The following is a 19,143-nucleotide window of genomic DNA, read 5'->3' on the forward strand; positions in this document are numbered from 1 at the left end:
TCAGTGAGACCCGTGGTCTTGATCATCTTTTTGTTCTTCCTGACTGACTCCCTACCCCATGCTTTACAGTGCCTGCTCACAGTAAGTTCCACCTAACCTCTTACTCCAGGCTGACTTTGTCTCCCTGCTTTCTCTGTGTTTCTGTTACTTCCCCTTCCTTCTCCAACTGCTTTCAGATCATAGAAAGAAGTGCCCTCCTTTCTATGGCCAACCTCTCCACTTGTATTTTTGGTCATTTTCCCCTCCCACATTCTTCTAGCCTCTCTCAGCCAATGACCTGCATCCTCACTCCTCTACCCCTTTGGTGTCTTTGTAGTTTATTCATTTAACACATATATATTGAATGCCTGCTGTTTTTCCAGGCACTGTGGTAGAATGTTGTCTGGACGGTGTAATGGTGAATTAAACAGAAATAGTCCCTCCACTTACAGAACTTACAGCCAATGAGTGAAAGTAACTGTAATTAATGAGTCATAAAACTAAAACATAAGCAGTGAAAGGACAGTGAAGGGTAACTGTGAGGCCTTGTGGTGAGAAGTGGATGGGTTAGTTTTTGTAAGGGGGTGGGGGGCAGGAGGATACGTTTGAGGCATTAGAAACAGCTTGTGCAGAAACCCTCAAGTAGCTAGAAGTGCTCATCAGAGAAACTGAAAAACCAGCTGGTCACAGGGGAAGGGATAAGGGATAAAGCACACGATGGAGGGAGGGACTGTTTCCAGCAGTTTACAGACCATGTGAAAAAATCCTCCATACGCCAGCTTTCTGGGTCATTAACACCTCTGCTTTTTTCTGTTTCCTTAATGTTTGTAACAGTGCGCTTACCTCTCCTGTTTCTCTCTCATTGTCTGGCTTTGCCTGCCACTGTAATACAAGCCTTCTCCAAGATATAAAAGTCTGTCTTGGTAGAGTTCTATATGAAATGCAAGGGAGCAAATAGAAGTGGCCCCTGACCCAAGCTTAATGAAGTCAGGAAAGGCTTTCCAGAGGGGTTGATTTCTAAATTGAGTTTTATGGGAGGAAGAGCATTCCAGGCAGACTGAACAAATATGAAGGCATGGCACACAGGCCACCACAAATATTTCATCATGGCTGGAGCCTAGGCTGCAAAGTTAAAAAGAGAGAAAGCTGAACCTGAACGAGGAGACGGGATCAAGAAGATCCTTGTATGGCATGTGAAGGAGCTGGATTTGATCCTGGAGACACTGGGGAGCCATTGGAGGATTTAAAACATGGAGGACGGATGGCATGATCAAATCAGTTGTTTCAAAAGCTCATTCTGTAAGCTCTGAGAAGGGGGGAAAAAGAAAAAAAGCAGTGAAATAAGACCCGGAGAGGCGGTTGCAGCAATCCGAGCCAGCCGTAATGAGAAAGTAGGGTTTGGTGAGGAAATCCATGTGAAGGAAAAGGAGCAACCTAGGTTTCTAATGTGACCATCAGTGTGTAAAAGCAGAAGGGCCCTTCAGCGTAAGATGCGCTGTGTGTAGTGCCTGTGCGGCAGCCAGGGGGCTCGGGAGAGATTTGCTGAGAACTCAGGCTTGCGAGGTAGTTCTGATGAAGATGGATGGTTCCAAGTGTATTTTCAGAAAAACTGCCATATTTACAAGATTTGCTGAAAACTAACGATTGCCAAATCATTTTGAAGAAAACTGGAGATCCAGGTTCTGGGTATTGATTTGGAAGTCTTTAGCATAAACATACCTGTCGAATCCATGGGAACAGAGGAGTGTACAGAACTAAAGGGTAGAAGGCATTAAGGAGCACCAGTTTTTTTAAAAGACTGCACTGAGGGGGAGGAGCCTGGGAAGGATATTGCTGGAACCAGTCCCCCAGCCCCTACCTGTGGAGGTCTCCACGCTCCCATTCTCCAGTCTTTACTGCACCGTTTACCTGCCTACCAGAGGTACCTTCCTAAAATAGAAATCAAGTCGTGATTTACCAGCTCAGAAATCTTAGCTGATGCTATATTTGTCTTTGAAGTCCAAATCTCTTAAGTTTTAATCTAGCTCTCATCCCTCAGAGATTGAACAGAAGTTCTGACCTACTTTTCCTCATCTCCCAAATCACCCTCCCGTGTATGCTGCCCTGCAGAGGCAAAACCTCAAACCTCTGCTTACCCCGTTTTCTCTAGCTGTACAGTTTTTGTGCTACGCCAACTATCAGAAATTCAGTTTATCCCTTAGGAGACAGCTAAATGCTCCCTCTTCTGAGAATCCTTCTCAAAAGCCTCCAGTTGCAATTCAAGACTTCTGTTCCTTTATATCTGCACATTTTTTTTCCTTTATCATAATGTGGATCTCCCTCTGCTTTGTTGGTTGTCTCCATGCCTTTCCCTGTTAGAGTGTAAGCTCTTGGAGCCTACTTAGCTTTGTATCTCCAGGGCGTGTAGCACGGTGCCTTGCCCCTAGAGTGGCTTTCCGTTAAGTATTTATGGTTGTTGTCATTTTTAATTGGCATAATTAGTATCCCAAACTACAAATCATGAATCAAGATGAAGGCCTTTACTTTTTGTTTTAATATACTTATAGAAACTGCATCTTAATGCAGAGGAATATTTTGTCCTTAAGGAAAAGCATAATTGGAGGATTTAGCGTCAAATACAACTCAAATAATCAACAATAAATTCTAAAATCAAAGAATCAACAGCAAACTTGTATGAATATTTAAAGTCATAAAATTATGCTCCCAGAAACATAATTTTAGCAACAGAGAAAACCTGAAAGAGCTTATCTAGTCGAGTGGTTTGTAAACTCTCTCCTCTGTAGAGCCCTGTTCCTCAGGGCTCTGTAGGGTAGGTCTGGGGAGGTCAGGTTTGCCAGACCACCAAACCTAGCTTCACCTAGAGAAATTCTACTTTTCAGTGTTTGTATGTGAGGCTTTCAAACAAAATTGTATTGAAAACGAGTTTTGCTTTTAAATCAGTTTGAAAAACAGGATTAGTTAAATCAGTTTGAAAAACAGTAACCTTCAGGCTACTTCTGTAATCTTGGTGACTCTGGGCCTCCGTTTCCTCATCTGTAAAATATAAGAATAGTGCTATGATAGTTCATGCTTTTATTCTGAGCACCTCCTGTACATTTTCAAGTAAGAAAAACAGACCTCAAGAGAAGTTAAGTGGCTTACTCAGGCCACATAGAGAGTTAATGACAGAACCAAGATTAGAATTTAACCAACAGCCCTCGTTGTTGGGGTTTTTTTCTTTTCAATAAAAATTCCTACAAAGTGGGTATAAAAAAATTGCAGATATTAATTCTTTGGAAAAGGTAGATATCAGGAGGTATATAAATAGCTTTAAAAATAGAGCTCTACTATATCATAAATTTGCCTTATTTAAAGCTGGTGTGCTACTGCAACAAACATAGATTGAACATTTACTTAATTTTACATTCATTCTTCAAGTTTATAGAAATATTTGGGGGAGTTGTTTGCATGGCCCATTTCTCTTTTACAAAGTTATTTATGAGTTGTTTCTTCTTGGTAAATCTCCGTGTAATCACTGGAGGCACTGAAAATCATTCCATTAATCATTCGTTTCATGTTTGTCTCACTGCATCTAAACTTAAAAGCATCACTACGAAGTTGTGAGGGTTTGGGAAGCAAGAGTCTCCAGATTCTGATCCTTTCATTCATCTCCTTTGCTTTGCTCATCTTCCTCTCTTCATCCCCTCCTCTCCAAATCAAGGGTATCCACGAAGAGGAAATGAAGTCACAAAACAGCTGAGAGGTGTGTGTGGACAAGAGGGAAAGAAGGGCAATCATGCTCCTTGGCCTTGATGGGGGGGTGAGGGTGCTTATGGGCTGATTGTCTCATAGCCTTGGGCTTTTTTGTTTAAAGATAAAGTGAAACAAAACAGCTCACAGAGACACTTCCTTCTTCCCCCTCCTTCTGCCTCCATACCCATATGGCGCGCTGCTGCTGAGACCAAGGAATGAGTGAGTAAAGGTGTTGAGAAGTGAAGTATTGGTCCTAAAGAAATAAGTGTCCTTTTACAAATCAGTGTCAAGACTTTGTAATGTGGATCTCCTACTAATTTGTGATTCATAGGATTTGAACATAGGTTAAGCCAACCTTTGCATCATGAAAAAGGACTTGGATATGCCCGCTACAGTAATGCAGTAATACAGTAGGAAACAGGGCAGGAACCATGTTTAACCTGCTTAAGACAGACTTTCTGAGGACATCACAGCACCCATTTCATATGAAAAGACTATTAGAAGCAGGTTTGGTAAGACCTGCACATAGTAATATGTTGTTACTCATTTGTCAGGGTCACAACAAGCAAGGAAAAGTAACACTGACGTAACAGTGATGTATAATTCAGTCTGACTTCCCTTCCCTAAACCTCTGGAGTAGACTTATATTCTGATTAGAGCCATTATGTTGGGTTTTTCTAATCCAGTAGTTTTACAACATTTCATATACAGTTGGCCTTCCTTATCCACGGACTACGCATCTAAAGAGTCAACCAAACATGGATCGAAATTATTTGGAAAAAAAATTCCAGAAAGTTTCAAAAAGCAAAACTTGAATTTGCCATGCTGGCAACTATTTGCATAACATTTACATTGTATTTACAACTATTTGCATAGCATTTACATCGAATTAGGTATTATAAGTAATCTAGAGATGATTTAAAGTATACAGGAGGTTGTTAGGTTATATACAAATACTACACCATTATATGAGGTACTTTAGCATCTGCAGATTTTGGTATCTGTGCAGGTGGGAGTGTCCTGGAACGAATCCCCCTTGGATACTAAGGGCCGACTGTATATACATGTATTTAAGGTAAGGTGTTGCTCTTGCCTTGGGCAAAGAGAGAGAAGTAATACTTAGACCATGTAAAAGAAACATCTGACCTTTAATCTGATGGCTGTGTTTGGAATTTATTTCATAAGTCTGGGGAAAAAAACTGAAGAAATTCAGTTACAGTTGATGCTTTCTGAGAGGTTTTGACGGTTTTCTTCTGCTCTATGGGCTTGAGGGCAGGTAGACTATTCTGCAGTCTGCGTTAGTCCTTGAATTTAAATTTTCTATGTGTTTGTACTTTTTTCCCCAAACACATTTTAACTGAGTCAGATCATCTTCAAATAGTCGAGAAAAATCCAAGATTGGTTCTTTTGTTGTTCTTTGAAATAGCCTCACTTACTACAACGTTCAGGTTTTGCCACTAAGTCTCCTTGCCCTTTAACTCTTGTTTTCATTACATGCTTGATTTAAAGCTATATAGCCAGCAATAATATTACATAATTATGGTCCAGAAAAGTACAAAATCCTCTTGAAATCTTTATGATAAGAAAAGTAATACTTGTTTAAAGGGACTCAGTGCCAAATCTTGCTGAAATCTGATTGTGAAGGAGGAAATCCAGAAAGGCAAAACAAGTTTCAGTAGAGATAAGACTGGGAAAGCAGTAGTTACTCAAAGAAGTTAAGACTGAAAGAGACAGTTGTACTCCTTGTCTTTCATTTCATTTTGGTTTTTTGTTTTCTGGGGTTTTAAAACTTTAATTAGGTAGATATGGTATATCTCTTTCATTTGTATGTAATTCAAAACTTTAACGTAGTAGTGATTTATATTTTCTATGTGCATTTTAAGTAGATCCTTTCCATAACATGTAATTATCTGTAAAAAAAAAATTTGCAAGTCTGTCTTATAGCAAGATTAAGTTGATTTCTAAACTACTGTCTCATATCAACCACCATTTTCCACAGTATCCTTTCATTTGGAATTAATGTTCAAACTCTAGAGGAACTATCTAACACTCAGAGTATAATCTGGCACCACTGAAAATGCTTATTTGATTTTCTCATGGAGGTGCCATTAATAAAACAGATATACTAAGCAAATTTTGTAGATTCAAAAGAGCTTGCAGATTAAGATTTAAAGAGCTTGCAGATTTAAAGATTTAAAGAGCTTGCAGATTCAAAATTTTACACATAGTTCAGTGAGTAACACCATGAAAATACAGTGTACTGACAAGATTACAAAGGAAAGATGCAGTGTTGAAAGGTAAATTTAGAACTTAAGTAATATAACATAGTATTACTGAATTAATTTAGGCTGACTCACAACTGACTCTTTTTGCCACACACCTGAAAGCTCACTTTATTTACGAAGAGCGCTTAACCAATCTGGAGAGCTGGTTCCTTGGTTTTCCATGGGAGTGAATAGACACTTGTGATAGACATGCTGATAGACACTTGTGTTCAAAACAGGCATGCTCTCTCCTCATTCATCCAGTTGGTGGGTTTTCAGCATGTGAATATTGCCTGTGTTGTCTTCTGTGATTTGTGACTTACTCTTTGTTCTTCTTTCACAGCAGTCATTCAAGTCCCAGGATTTCAGACCGGGCTCAGAGTCTATGACACAGTAAGCAGCTTTTCCTCCTAAATAATTTGCAGTGATAAATAGTTGTTTTTTTTTTAAGGACAATTTCTCCATTTCCCTCTTCATAACACCACACTAAAAAAATTATGAAATGCCTATTTCGAGGCATTAAAGAAAAAAAGCTAATACCCAGAACATTATCATTGTATATGTCTTAGAAATGCCTAATGTAAATGAGCAATTTTTGAAGTATTTATTTTAAAAGATCTCTAGGAAGTTTTTGTATTTTTTTGATACTTGCTATATTACTTAATAACATAAATAGAAAATCTCTCTCTTACCTCAAAAAAAAAAAACCAAAAACCTTTGCAAAGCACTTCTCAATTTTTATCATTGCAGCTCATTTTGTACGTAATTTGAAGCCCTGACTTCATATTCACACGTCACTAGCAAACTATCACATGAGTGTAACAACCTTGAACAGCTCAGGTGTCTGCTGTGCCCTCCCCTCCCACCACCACTGTCCCCACATTGGGTGCATGCCTACACACATGTGCACACAGAGAATCCCTGCTGAATGTCCTTCAGGAAAATATTGGGTTGGCCAAAAAGTTCGGGGGTTTCCGTAACATCTTACAGAAAAACCTGAATGAACTTTTGGGCCAACCCAATATTTATTCGTTAACCCTGCTATGCACTTTGACATTTTGAAGAATATGTCTCTTCCAGTTCAGAAATACTGATTTAAATGACACTCTAATTTACAGGAATTATCAGATCAAACCGTGCATTATTTTATAATATTTCATTCTACAGATGAAAGACAAACAGAATTTTTAAATGGTATTTAAGAGTCACAGAATCATGACCTAGAAGATCCCTTAGAAATTCTACATTCCCTCTGTTTTACATTCAGGAAAACTAAGGGGAAAGACCTTGTGCAAATGTCACAGGCACATTTATGTCAGCGCTTGAACCAAGCAAGACCTAAGTCTCCTGATTCTCAGACTACCGGGGTGTGTGTGTGTTTGTTTTTTATACTATATTCAGTGTTATTAGGCTCCTTGGTAAGATGCCATTTTGTTGTAAGTTTAAAATATCTCTCTTTTTGAGAGATAAAATTATATTGATGATTATATGATTATATATAGCCCTGTATTACATCAGAGCACAGCCACTCACATTATCACATTTGAGTCTCCCCATTTCCCTGCAGACCATTGCTCTGACCCCTCTTTTGCATGTGGAGAAACATGATCTGAGGGAGGTAGTAAGAGGCAGACCCAGTAACAGAACACAGATCCTGTGTTTCCCAATCTGCTGTTCTTTCCATGCTTTCTCTCTGCCTTCACACGACACAAATACACATCCCAGGTCTTTCAGTTTTTTGTTTTTGTTATATCTGCCAGGTATGTTTTCAGTTCCCATCTCTGAACAATTGAAATTTTACATAATAGTTGATCATATAATAACTGACTCTGAGGAATATATTCAATGACAGATCACCCATGTAAAAAATACGCTGGGTCAGTGAGGACAAACTCTGTTTCAACAACCAAAAATGACCATATTTTAATACATTACGGGAACAGTCCTCTCTATGAACATTTTTATAAAATTTTTTAGAACTTTTATCTAATATGTGAATGAAAGGTTCTGTAGTCACTCTGACTACTTTGGATATGTATTTTCAGGTGACAGAGAGATCCACACAATGCTCTCCAGATTAAAATTCAAAAAAGCCTCAAAAACCATCCCAGCTTGTTTCTAAGGCTGTCAGGGTAGCTTGGCTTCTCTTTTTGAACACAGAGCACTTAAGAAGCTTCTGAAAATAAATTTTCATGAGAAGTTCAGATATGTCTAAATGCTCAAGTTCATCTAAAGCCTTTGGGCTTTCCCTGTACTCATAATTTCTTAGAAGTAAGGATGAATTAAGATACATTTCTCATGACTTAAGAACTGTAGGCAAGTTGAAGGTGGAAATACTATAGCCCAGTATGTCATTTCTTTATTTCTCTAATTTACTTAAATGAGTCCATTGTACCCAAGTAAATGGATAGAGGCTAATTTTTTTGTTTCTTTGCAGCCTTGCCATTCAGTTACTAACATCTGCTCATTAGTTGGTTGACCAAACTTTGTAAATGAGCCGCATAGGACTGCCTCTCACCACTTTCCACTTGAATTTCTTGTCTCATTTATGCTTTTTAATTTTTTTTCAGAAATGTCAGTCACTTCTGTGCAAACAATTTTTACACATTTTAATAAAGCTACACTCTCTTATCTTAAAAAGATACCAAGAAGAAACTTTTACAGGTTAATTTAAAGGCATTTTCTTGAAAGTCTTAAACTTTTACCTTTTGTATCTCATGCCCCTATGATGTTATAATCTGCTGCCCAAGTCAGAGTTTGTAATGAAGCTTCTACAAATATGTTATAATCCATAATTAGTATTAGTGTTCCCTAGTTACTAATATATTTTATCTTGAGTTTGTTGGGTTTTTTTTTTAAACATAGAATGCTTTATTTCATTAACAGGTTTGGTCAGAGAGAAGTTAATTCAGATGGTCAATAATATTAAAGGCCTTTATTTGTGAACACTCATATGTGAACTGAATGAATGAATGAATGCAATCTCTTCTTAATGTAGTGCAGCCATAAGTGTTAACTCCAAGTATCCGATCTCTCCTCCACTATATATTTTTCCATCTTTATAATAATCCTATTCCAGACTTCTTCAATTTCTTCTTCTTTTCATGAGAAGAAATTAGTTTACCTTTTTCCCTAAAATACCCTACTACTTGCAACTTTTTTTTTTAATTTCTTCTTTTGATTATTCACTCTTCAGCCTTTTTCTCCTCCTCCCATTCCCCGCCCTTTCTGAAATCAAAATTATCCATTGTCAGGTGTGTGACATCACAGAGTTCCTTATATATTCTAAATATGTTCTTTATCAGATACATGATTTGCGGATATTTTCTCCCGGTCTCTGTTAATGCCTTTTCATTCTTTTAACAGTAACTTTTGAAAAGCAAACTTTTTTTTATTTTGATGAAGTCCAATTTGTCAATTTTTTTCTTTTATATATCATGCTTTAGTATAGTATCTAAGAAACCTTTGCCAAAGTTACAAAGGTTTTCTCCTGTTTTCTTGTAAAAGTTTTATAATTCAAATTGGTTTCATATTTAAGTCTATGATCTGTTTGTGTTAATTTTTGTATATGATGTGAGGTTTGGATCAGAGGATTCTGTTTTGTTTTGTTTGCATTTGGATATCCAGTTGTTCTAGCATCATTTGTTGAAAAAACAGCCGTGCCTCAACTGAGTGGTCTTTGCACCTTCATTGAAAATCATTTGTCATTATAAGGGTAGGTCTGTTTCTGGACGTATTCTAATCCATTGATCTACTTCTGTCTTTACACCAGTAACACACGGTCTTGATTACTGTAGTTTTATAATATGTCTTGGAATCAGGTATTATTGGTCCTCCAGTCTTGTCCTTTTTTAAAGTCGGTTTAACTATTCAGGGTCCTTTGTATGTCCTCAACAATTTAGAATAAGTTTTTCTATTTCTACAACATAGGCTTCTGGAATCCCAACTTGTATTACCTTGAATCCAAAGATAAGTTTGGGGAGAACTGACATGTTGACTTTCAGTCATCTGACTCATTAACATGAAATACTTCTCCATTTATTTAGGCCTTCTTTAATTTCTCTCAACACTGATTGTTAGTTTTCAGTGTATAAGTCCTGCACATATTTGACTGATTTATTCCTGCATATCTCATTGTTAAATGGTATTATTTTTCAATTTCAATTTGCAATTGTTTGCTGCTAATTTATGAGAATACTACTAATTGTTGTATGTTGATCTTGTATCATGCTACCTTACTAAACTATCTTGTTAGTTTTAATAACTTTCTGGTAGACTTCACCAGGTTTTCTATATAGATAGTCATACATATAAAAGCCAGTTTAGCTTCTTCTTTCCCAATCTGGATGCCTTTCCTCCCTCCCTCCCTCCTTATTGCACTGGCTAGAACCTCCAGTACAATGTTGAATAGAAATGATGAGAGTATATATTCTTATCTTCTTTTGTCCTGAAGGGAAGTGAGTGGGAAAGCATTCAGTCTTTCACCACTAAGTATATCATCATAGGTTTTTTAATAAATGCCCTTTATTCCTTCATTTCCTAGTTTGCTGAGAGTTTGTATCCGGAATGGATGTTGGATTTTTGTCAGATGCTTTTTCTGCACCTACTAAGATAATCATATGATTTTTCTTTTTAAATGTGCTAATATGGTAAATTACATTGGTTTTCAAACGTTAAGCCAACTTTTCATTCTTTGAATAAACCCCACTTAGTCATGGTGTGTTATCCTTTTTATAAATTGGTGGACTTGATTTGCTAAAATTTTATTTAGAGTTGTTTGTATTTTGTTCAAGAGAAATACGGGTCTATAGTTTTATTTTCTTGTACTGTCTTAGTCTGGTTTTGCTATCAGAGTAAGCTGGCTTCATGGAATGCGTTAAGAAGAATTCCCTCCTCTTCAGTTTTCTGGAAGAGTCTGTGAGGATATGATATTACTTTTTCCTTTTGTAATTTCTATTTATTTATTGATATTCTCTATTTGATGAGATGTTGTTCCCATACTTTCTGTTAGTTCTTTAAGTATGGTTTTCTTGAGTTCTTTGAATGTATTTATAATAGTGGATTTCAAGTCTTTGTCTAGAAAGTCTGATGTCTGGGCTTCCTAAGCGACCATTTCAGTTGATTGCTTTTTCCCTTGTATGGTGCATACTTTCTTGTTTCTTTGCATGTCTTGTAACCTTTTATTGAAAACTGGATATTTTGAATGATATAAGGTGACAACTTTGGAAATTAGATTCTTCCCCCTCCCCAGGGTTTGTTGTTGTTGCTACTTATTGTAGTTGTTCGTTGTTTGTTAACTTCTCTGAACAAATTCTTTAATTCTTTAGTTGTAATGTGTTTGTCCACAGGAGTCTTTGCTCAGTTATATTAGTGATCAGCTAATAATTGGAAACCGATTTCCTTAAACACCTGGAACCAGTAGGTCCCCCAGTCTTGCCAGGTAGGGGCTCTGTGTGTGCTGTGCACACCTTCAACACCCAGCCAGTCAGTTGACACCTCTGTCTTAGCCTTCACTTCCTGTTGGCATAGAGCGTTAAGGTCAGCCAGCGGTGAGGGCTTAAGGCCTTCTCAGGTCTTTCCTGTGCATGCACACAGCCCTACACATGTGTAAGACCTTCTAGACTCCCAGGACTAAGTCTGAGCTTTTCAAAACCCTCATGGACAGCTTCTTCCCCCAGCTTTTCCTTTAAAGCTTTTAGTTAGTCTGTTGTTTGCCTACTGTTATCCACCACTCAGGCAGCCCTGAAGTTAATTGTAATTGCCTCCCAGGGAAAAGGCAAGCTCTAAGATAAGTCAAATGCAGACAGCCTTACAAGTGGTGTCTTCCAGGAAACCACCAAACAGGTCAGATAATGGCAATTCCTTGGGAATGAGGCTTTGAAAGAGCTCCAGCCCTGTTCTGCTTCTTCCAGTGGCTGCCCGGTTGCTGGCTTTCACCATAAACGCAGGCTCTTCTTTTTCAAGGTACCCACAGAGCCAGACAGTGGGGATGGGATAAGGTAAGTTAAAATGCCACAAAGCTCACTGTTCTTACCAAGTGTCAACCATTCTTCTTGAATAAACATTCTCCGGGTTACTACAAGCTATTGGCTAATTTCCAGAATCTAAAAAAAGTTGATTCTAACCATGCTTGCCAGTTTTCTCATAGCTTATTTGGAGGAGAAATTTTTCAGAAGTCCTTACACCACCGTTTTTACTGATGTCACTTTATTTCTTCTTCAGATGTTGTGTAGACTCACCAGTAAAGCTATCTGGGCCTGGAGTATTCTTTTATGGAAGATTTTTAACTACGAGTTCAATTTGTTTAATAGAAGTAGAGCTATTAAGGTTATCTATTTCTTCTTATATAGGCATTGATAATTTGTATCTTTCAAGAAACTTGTCCATTTCATCCAAGTGGTTGAATTCATTGACATAAAGTTGTTCATAATATCCCCTCATTATCTTTTTAATATTGAAAGAATCTGTAATAATGTTGCCTCTTTAATTCCTAGTGTTGATAATTTATTTCTTTACTCTGTTTTCCTCAGTCAGCCTGGCAAATGGTTTATCAATTTTATTGAAAAGAACAGCTTTGTTTCGTTGATTTCTCTTTATTGTTTATTTATTTTGTTTCATTGATTTCCACTCTGATCTTTATTTTTGCTTCTCTGGGGTTTAATTTGTGCTTCTTTTTCTAGATTTGTTAGGTGGGACTCGAACCGTGTTTAGTCTAGGGCTAATTATTCCTCACTACTGATACAAATCCCTTTTGCGTATTCTACCCAATGCGTTCTGAGTTGTGAGGTTTTCCATCCTGGCTGATGGGAATAGGTACTGTCCCTGGCCTCGGGAAGTTTCCTCAGCTGTATATTCTCACCTGTACTCTGCTGAATACTTGAGGAGAACCTTTGCAGGTCTCCAAGTTCTCTCACTATGAAGCTGTCTCCTCTCTGGTAGTCTGTGAACTATAGCCTACCTGGTCTCCTCAGACTCCTAGCACTCACTCAGGGAGTCCGCCAGGCTCTACACAGTTTCCATCCCCCTGTGCTGTGGCCTGGAAGCTCTCAAGGCAGTAAGCTGCGCAGTCATAGGGCTCATCTCATTTATTTTCCATTTCTTGGGTATCACTTTCCTTTGTTGCCTATGATTCAATGTCTTGAAAATTATTTCATATGTTTTGCCCAATTTTTTTGGTTGTTTTAGGTGAGCAGTAAATCTGGTCCCTGTTACTTCATCTTGGATGCAAGCAAAAGTCCAGATGTTGTATTTTTCAGGGTAGCTTTCTGTTAGATCATATGTACATTATGAGAAAGAAAAGGTGGAGAGGATCACACGGTCTGATTTTCCCACAGTGATCAGGGAAAGCCAAAGATGTAAGATAGCATTTAAGTCTTAAAAACCATGTAGAGACAGGGTGAACAAAAAGAAAAGGACCTAGAAGTCAGAAGGATGGCAGGAGCTAAGGCGCAATTGCATGGAAGTGCCTGGAATACCCTGAGACTAGCAGGGTACTCTACAGGGTGGGGGAATGCACAGACCAAAGATATTTTTTTTTTTTTTAAATTGGGCCTGCCAGCCAGATACAGTCCAGGTCCACTGTGTCTGTAATCTTACCAGTTGCCCAAATACAAAGATTTCACATAAATGTAGATTTCTTATTTCTTGTGAAGTTCTGGACCACAGCTCCACATTCTTTGCTGGCTTCCATCCACTGGAGCTGAGTTAGTGGTCGCCTCCCTAAGATGAGTCATCCACTCTCCAGATTACCAGGGTCCTGCCGTATTATTCCTGGCTTGCTTTCCTCGCTCTCCTTGTCACCCTGGCAACCACAGACATTTGAATTTTTACTTTAATGCTAAGGTGTAGGTTCCCTGGAGATAGGCAGTAAGTTATCCATGCTTTTTGCTTCAGAACTCAACTTTTCCTTTCTCTCTCATCATTTTCCTCCTTTCTAGACGTACTTTATTTGTTCTTTCATCTTTGTGGCTTCTGACCCTTTTCCTTCTCAGTCATCTGACTTCATTTTACTTACTTAGACATCTCCATATTAGTCTTCTCGGGCTGCTGTAACAGTACCACCGACTGGGTGGCTTAAACAATGTAAATGTATTATTTTCATAGTTCCGGAGCCTGGAAATTCAAGATCAAGGTTCCAACAGGGCTGGTTTCTGGTGAGGCCTCTCTTCCTGCCTTGCAGGTGGCCAGCTTCTTGCTGTGTCCTCACATGGCCTTTCCTCTGTGCATGTTTGGAGAGAAAGAGCTCTCTGGTGTCTCTTCCTCTTCTTATAAGGACACCAGTCCTGTGGCTTAGGGTCTCACCCTTATGACCTCCTTTAACTTTAATTACCTCCTGAAAGGCCCGATCTCCAGATATATTCACTTTGGGGGTTAGGGCTTCAACCTGTGAAAGAATACAATTCAGTCCACAGCAGTCACTGTTCAGTCCTCCTTATTGCCTGATTTTGAAATTCTTGTACCTTTTTCAAGCTCTGTTGTGATGTCTCCCACCATTCCTAGACATCCTAGAAAGGGGGCACTGCCTTCCATTCTTTGAATTTCCCTTTTTTTTATTGTTTTTGTATTTTCTTTTTTCTAACATAACTTGCATTACTAAACACTCATCCACAAAATATTTGTTTTCTATGTTATTGTTACTGTTGAACCATTGGAAAAGCTGCATTCCCCATCCCACAGGTCAGGATATCACTGTTTTCTTATGCATAAACTTCCTTCACCCCTTCTTTGTCAGTAAGGAATCTCCTGCTCTTTTACACACACACACACACACACACACACACACACACACACACACACACTTTCTTCTATTTAATTTGATAAAAACTTCCTGGTTTTTCCCAGGCAGCTAGTATTTTTCTGAAAGAAGTAAAATTTATTTTATTCTTGTCCCTTCATACAGTAAAAAGGAGCCCAACCAGCTAAGGTTTATTATCTCTACGTTATTTTCAGTGACTCCCTGCTGCCCACCCACATATATAATCGCTCATATCATCTGTCGAATATTTTTCTCTCAGATCCTCCCATTTATCTCCCCTTTTTATTCCCACTGCCACTTGCCTAAATCCGAGCCCCATCTGAGCTGTTGCAGCAGCTTTCTCACTGGCTCCTTGTCTCCAATCTTCCCCTCCTGCAGTTCTGAGGTGGGCAGAGAACAGAGCCTTGAGGACCGCAGACACATCATGGATATGCAGGGGAAGAAGAACGAACAAACCGGCTGGAAAGTCACCCTCATAGAGGTAAGAGGAAACCAGGAGACAGTCATGTCACGGAGTCAACAGGAAGGTTTAGGAAAGGCATGGTCAACAAGGACAAATATCAAAGACAGCAGAAGTAAAATAAGGACTGAAAAATGCCTTTGGGATTTGCAACCAAGAGGCTGTTTGTGACCTGGGAGAAGACGGTTTTGAATGGAGGGTCCTGAAAGCATGAGTCAGATTGTCTCCAGCCCATAGGGAGAAGGCCCGTTAGGAAAGGCTGCTTCTCCCAGAAGTTGGACTTCAAAGGAAAGAAAAAGCTGTGCAGAAACTAGTGGAAAACACGGGATGTAAGGAAGATCTATATACAGGAGGGAATGACAAGAATATTTATAACCCCAGAGCAAAGAGCCCCTTGAGAAGAGCCAGTCAAGGTATAGGATAAGGAGAATAATTAAAAGAGTAGAATTTGAAACAAGAAGGTGGGGCTACTTTTTCCACTGAGACAGGCAAGTGAGACAAAATGAGTTTGAATGATGATGTTTTCTGGTGAGAGATAAAGTATAAGAAGGACAGGAAAGGACTCTCTAAAGAAGGCAGCCTTGTTTTCTCTGTTACTAGAAGTGAAGATTGTCTGCTGAAAGTGAAAATGTTAAGCTCTATCACGTACACTTTTATGAAATTGATACTTAATGAGAATTAGATTCAAATTTTTCATAAGTATTTTTAGATTTTGATGGCAAAAAATAAAATCTCATTATACAGAAAGTTTTTAAATCAATAGTTTTATAATCATGGGTGTTAAGGAATGACTTTTTATCATTGATACCAGAATCAGAAAACATATTTTGAAACAGGTTTTTAGCTCTAAATAATAGAAACTTTAAAATCATTTATGTCAAAGAGAAAAAAATGCCATAAACAGAATCTAAAAACAACCAGTAAGCTGGGATCAGGAAGAATTTCACAAAATATGTGACAGACGAAGCGTTAATACCCTTAACTTATAAAAAGCTCTAAAAAGTCAAAAGGGAAAAGAAGTATATCAGTAGGAGAACTGTCAAACGGGGTGCATAGGACATTCTTAAAGGGATATATATATATATATATATATATATATATATATAAATAGCAGTGAACATACGAAAAATGTCCAATTACAGTGATCAAATTAAAACAATAAATGAGATGGTATTTTTCCCTCAGAAAATGGCAGCAAGCTTCAAACTGATACAACCTTGTGTTCATGAGAGTGTGGGGAAGTGGGTTTCCTCATATGCTGCTGGTAATAGTATATATTAAAACAATCCTTTGTGGAGTATACCTTGGTAATACTTGTTTATTTTAAGTTTTCAAATTGTTCATGTCTTTTGACCTGAATATTCTACTTCCAGGAATTTACTGTAGGAAAATGTTTAAGTATACATGCAGAGATTCAGTTAAAAGGTTACTCCTTCAAGCAGTGTTTTGAAAATAGAAGGAAAAATATTCAATTTCTATGAATAAAGGATTGATTAAATTATTATTATTATTTTAATTTATTATCATTTATTTTTTTTGGCTGCGTTGGGTCTTCGTTGCTGCGTGCAGGCTTTCTCTAGTTGTGGCGAGCGGGGGCTACTCTCCGTTGTGGTACGCGGGCTTCTCATTGCGGTGGCTTCTCTTGTTGCGGAGCACGGGCTCTAGGCGTCGGGCTTCGTTAGTTGTGGCACGAGGTCTCAGTAGTTGTGGCTCGTGGGCTCTAGAGCACAGGCTCAGTAGTTGTGGTGCACGGGCTTAGTTGCTCCATGGCATGTGGGATCTTCCCGGACCAGGGCTCGAACCTGTGTCCCCTGCATTGGCAGGCGGATTCTTAACCACTGGGCCACGAGGGAAGCCCAGGATTGATTAAATTATGAAACATTTATATAATAGAACACCATGTGACAATTTCAAATAGTGAAAATATTATAGAAGTATGTTCATAGATGTGGAAGGAATGAAAAATTTTTAAGTTAAAAAAGGATAATTATAAAATAGTTTTTATATAACATATGCATAAAATATGGAACAATATACATCAATAAATGTCAGTAGTTATCACTAAGTGGTGGAATTGTAGTGATTTTTTTTCCTTCATTTTACTGTGTGTATTTTCTAATTTTTCTACTCAGCATATATTGATATATATACACACTTGATCATTTCTTTATTTTTCTTTGCTTTTTGTTTTTTGAATTTTATTTATTTTTTATACAGCAGATTCTTATTACTTATCTATTTTATACATATTAGTGTATATATGTCAATCCCAATCTCCCAATTCATCCCACCCCTGCACCCCGCGTTCCCCTCTTGGTGTCCACACGTTTGTTCTCTACATCTGTGTCTCTGTTTCTGCCTTGCAAACCAGTTCATTGTACCATTTTTCTAGATTTCACATATATGTGTTAATATACGATATTTGTTTTTCTCTTTCTAACTTCACTCTGTATGACAGTCTCTAGGTCCATCCACGTCTCTACAAATGACCCAATTTCGTTTCTTTTTATGGCTGAGTAATATTCCTTTGTATATATGTACCACATCTTCTTTATCTATTCGTCTGTCAATTGGCATTTAGGTTGCTTCCATGACCTGGCTATTGTAAATAGTGCTGCAATGAACATTGGGGTGCATGTGTCTTTTTGAATTATGGTTTTCTCTGGCTATATGCCCAGTAGTGGGATTGCTGGGTCCTATGGTAATTCTATTTTTAGTTTTTTAAGGAACCTGCATACTGTTCTCCATAGTGGCTGTATCAATTTACATTCTCACCAACAGTGCAAGAAGCTTCCCTTTTCTCCACACCCTCTCCAGCATTTGTTGTTTGTAGATTTTCTGATGATGCCCATGCTAACTGGTGTGAGGTGATACTTCATTATAGTTTTGATTTGCATTTCTCTAATAATTAGTGATGTTGAGCAGCTTTTCATGTGCCTCTTGGCCATCTGTATGTCTTCTTTGGAGAAATGTCTATTTAGGTCTTCTGCCCATTTTTGGATTGGGTTGTTTGTTTTTTTGATATTGTGCTGCATGAGATGCTTGTATATTTTGGAGATTAATCCTTTGTCAGTTGCTTCATTTGCAGCTATTCTGAGGGTTGTCTTTTCATCTTTTTTATAGTGTCCTTTGTTGTGCAAAAGCTTTTAAGTTTTATTAGTTCCCATTTGTTTATTTTTGTTTTTATTTCCATTTCATTAGGAGGTGGGTCAAAAAGGATCTTGCTGTGATTTATGTCATAGAGTGTTCTGCCTATGTTTTCCTCTAAGAATTTTATAGTGTCCGGCCTTACATTTAGGTCTTTAATCCATTTTGAGTTTATTTTTGTGTATGGTGTTAGGGAGTGTTCTAATTTCATTCTTCTACATGTAGCTGTCCAGTTTTCCCAGCACCACTTATTGAAGAGGCTGTCTTTTGTCCATTGTATATTCTTGCCTCCTTTTCAAAGATAAGGTGACCATATGTGCATGGCATTATCTCTGGGCTTTCTATCCTGTTCCACTGATCTATATTTCTGTTTTTGTGCCACTACCATACTGTCTTGATTACTGTAGCTTTGCAGTATAGCCTGAAGTCTGGGAGCCTGATTCCTCCAGCTCCATTTTTCTTTCTCAAGATTGCTTTTGCTATTCGGGGTCTTTTGTGTTTCCATACAAATTGTGAAATTTTTTGTACTAGTTTTGTGAAAAATGCCATTGGTAGTTTGATAGAGATTGCATGAATCTGTAGATTGCTTTGGATAGTATAGTCATTTTCACAGTGTTGATTCTTCCAATCCAAGAACATGGTATATCTCTCCATCTGTTTGTATCATCTTTAATTTCTTTCATCACTGTCTTACAGTTTTCTGCATACAGGTCTTTTGTCTCCTTAGGTAGGTTTATTCCTAGATATTTTATTCTTTTTGCTGCAGTGGTTAATGGGACTGTTTCCTTATTTTCTCTTTTAGATTT

At 38.0% G+C, this 19,143-nt stretch overlaps 1 protein-coding gene across 7 annotated transcripts in view; it reads left to right on the forward strand.

The window, feature by feature from the left end:
- AHI1 (Abelson helper integration site 1) overlaps positions 1 to 19,143 on the forward strand; it is a 207,068-nt gene that overhangs the window by 175,972 nt on the left and 11,953 nt on the right. For 6 of the 7 annotated variants that reach the window (XR_005022196.1, XM_036871905.1, XM_036871911.1 and 3 more), the window contains 2 exons: positions 6,319 to 6,368; positions 15,109 to 15,211. Coding sequence is in view for 6 of the 7 variants with exons in the window: in XM_036871905.1 (XP_036727800.1) it covers positions 6,319 to 6,368; positions 15,109 to 15,211 (153 nt within the window). In the remaining variant the exon portion in view is untranslated. The remainder of the gene's footprint in view (positions 1 to 6,318; positions 6,369 to 15,108; positions 15,212 to 19,143) is intronic. The other variant, XM_036871906.1, reaches the window with a different exon arrangement.

The sequence above is a fragment of the Balaenoptera musculus genome, chromosome 12, assembly GCF_009873245.2.
Source record: "Balaenoptera musculus isolate JJ_BM4_2016_0621 chromosome 12, mBalMus1.pri.v3, whole genome shotgun sequence".
Lineage (NCBI taxonomy): Eukaryota > Metazoa > Chordata > Mammalia > Artiodactyla > Balaenopteridae > Balaenoptera > Balaenoptera musculus.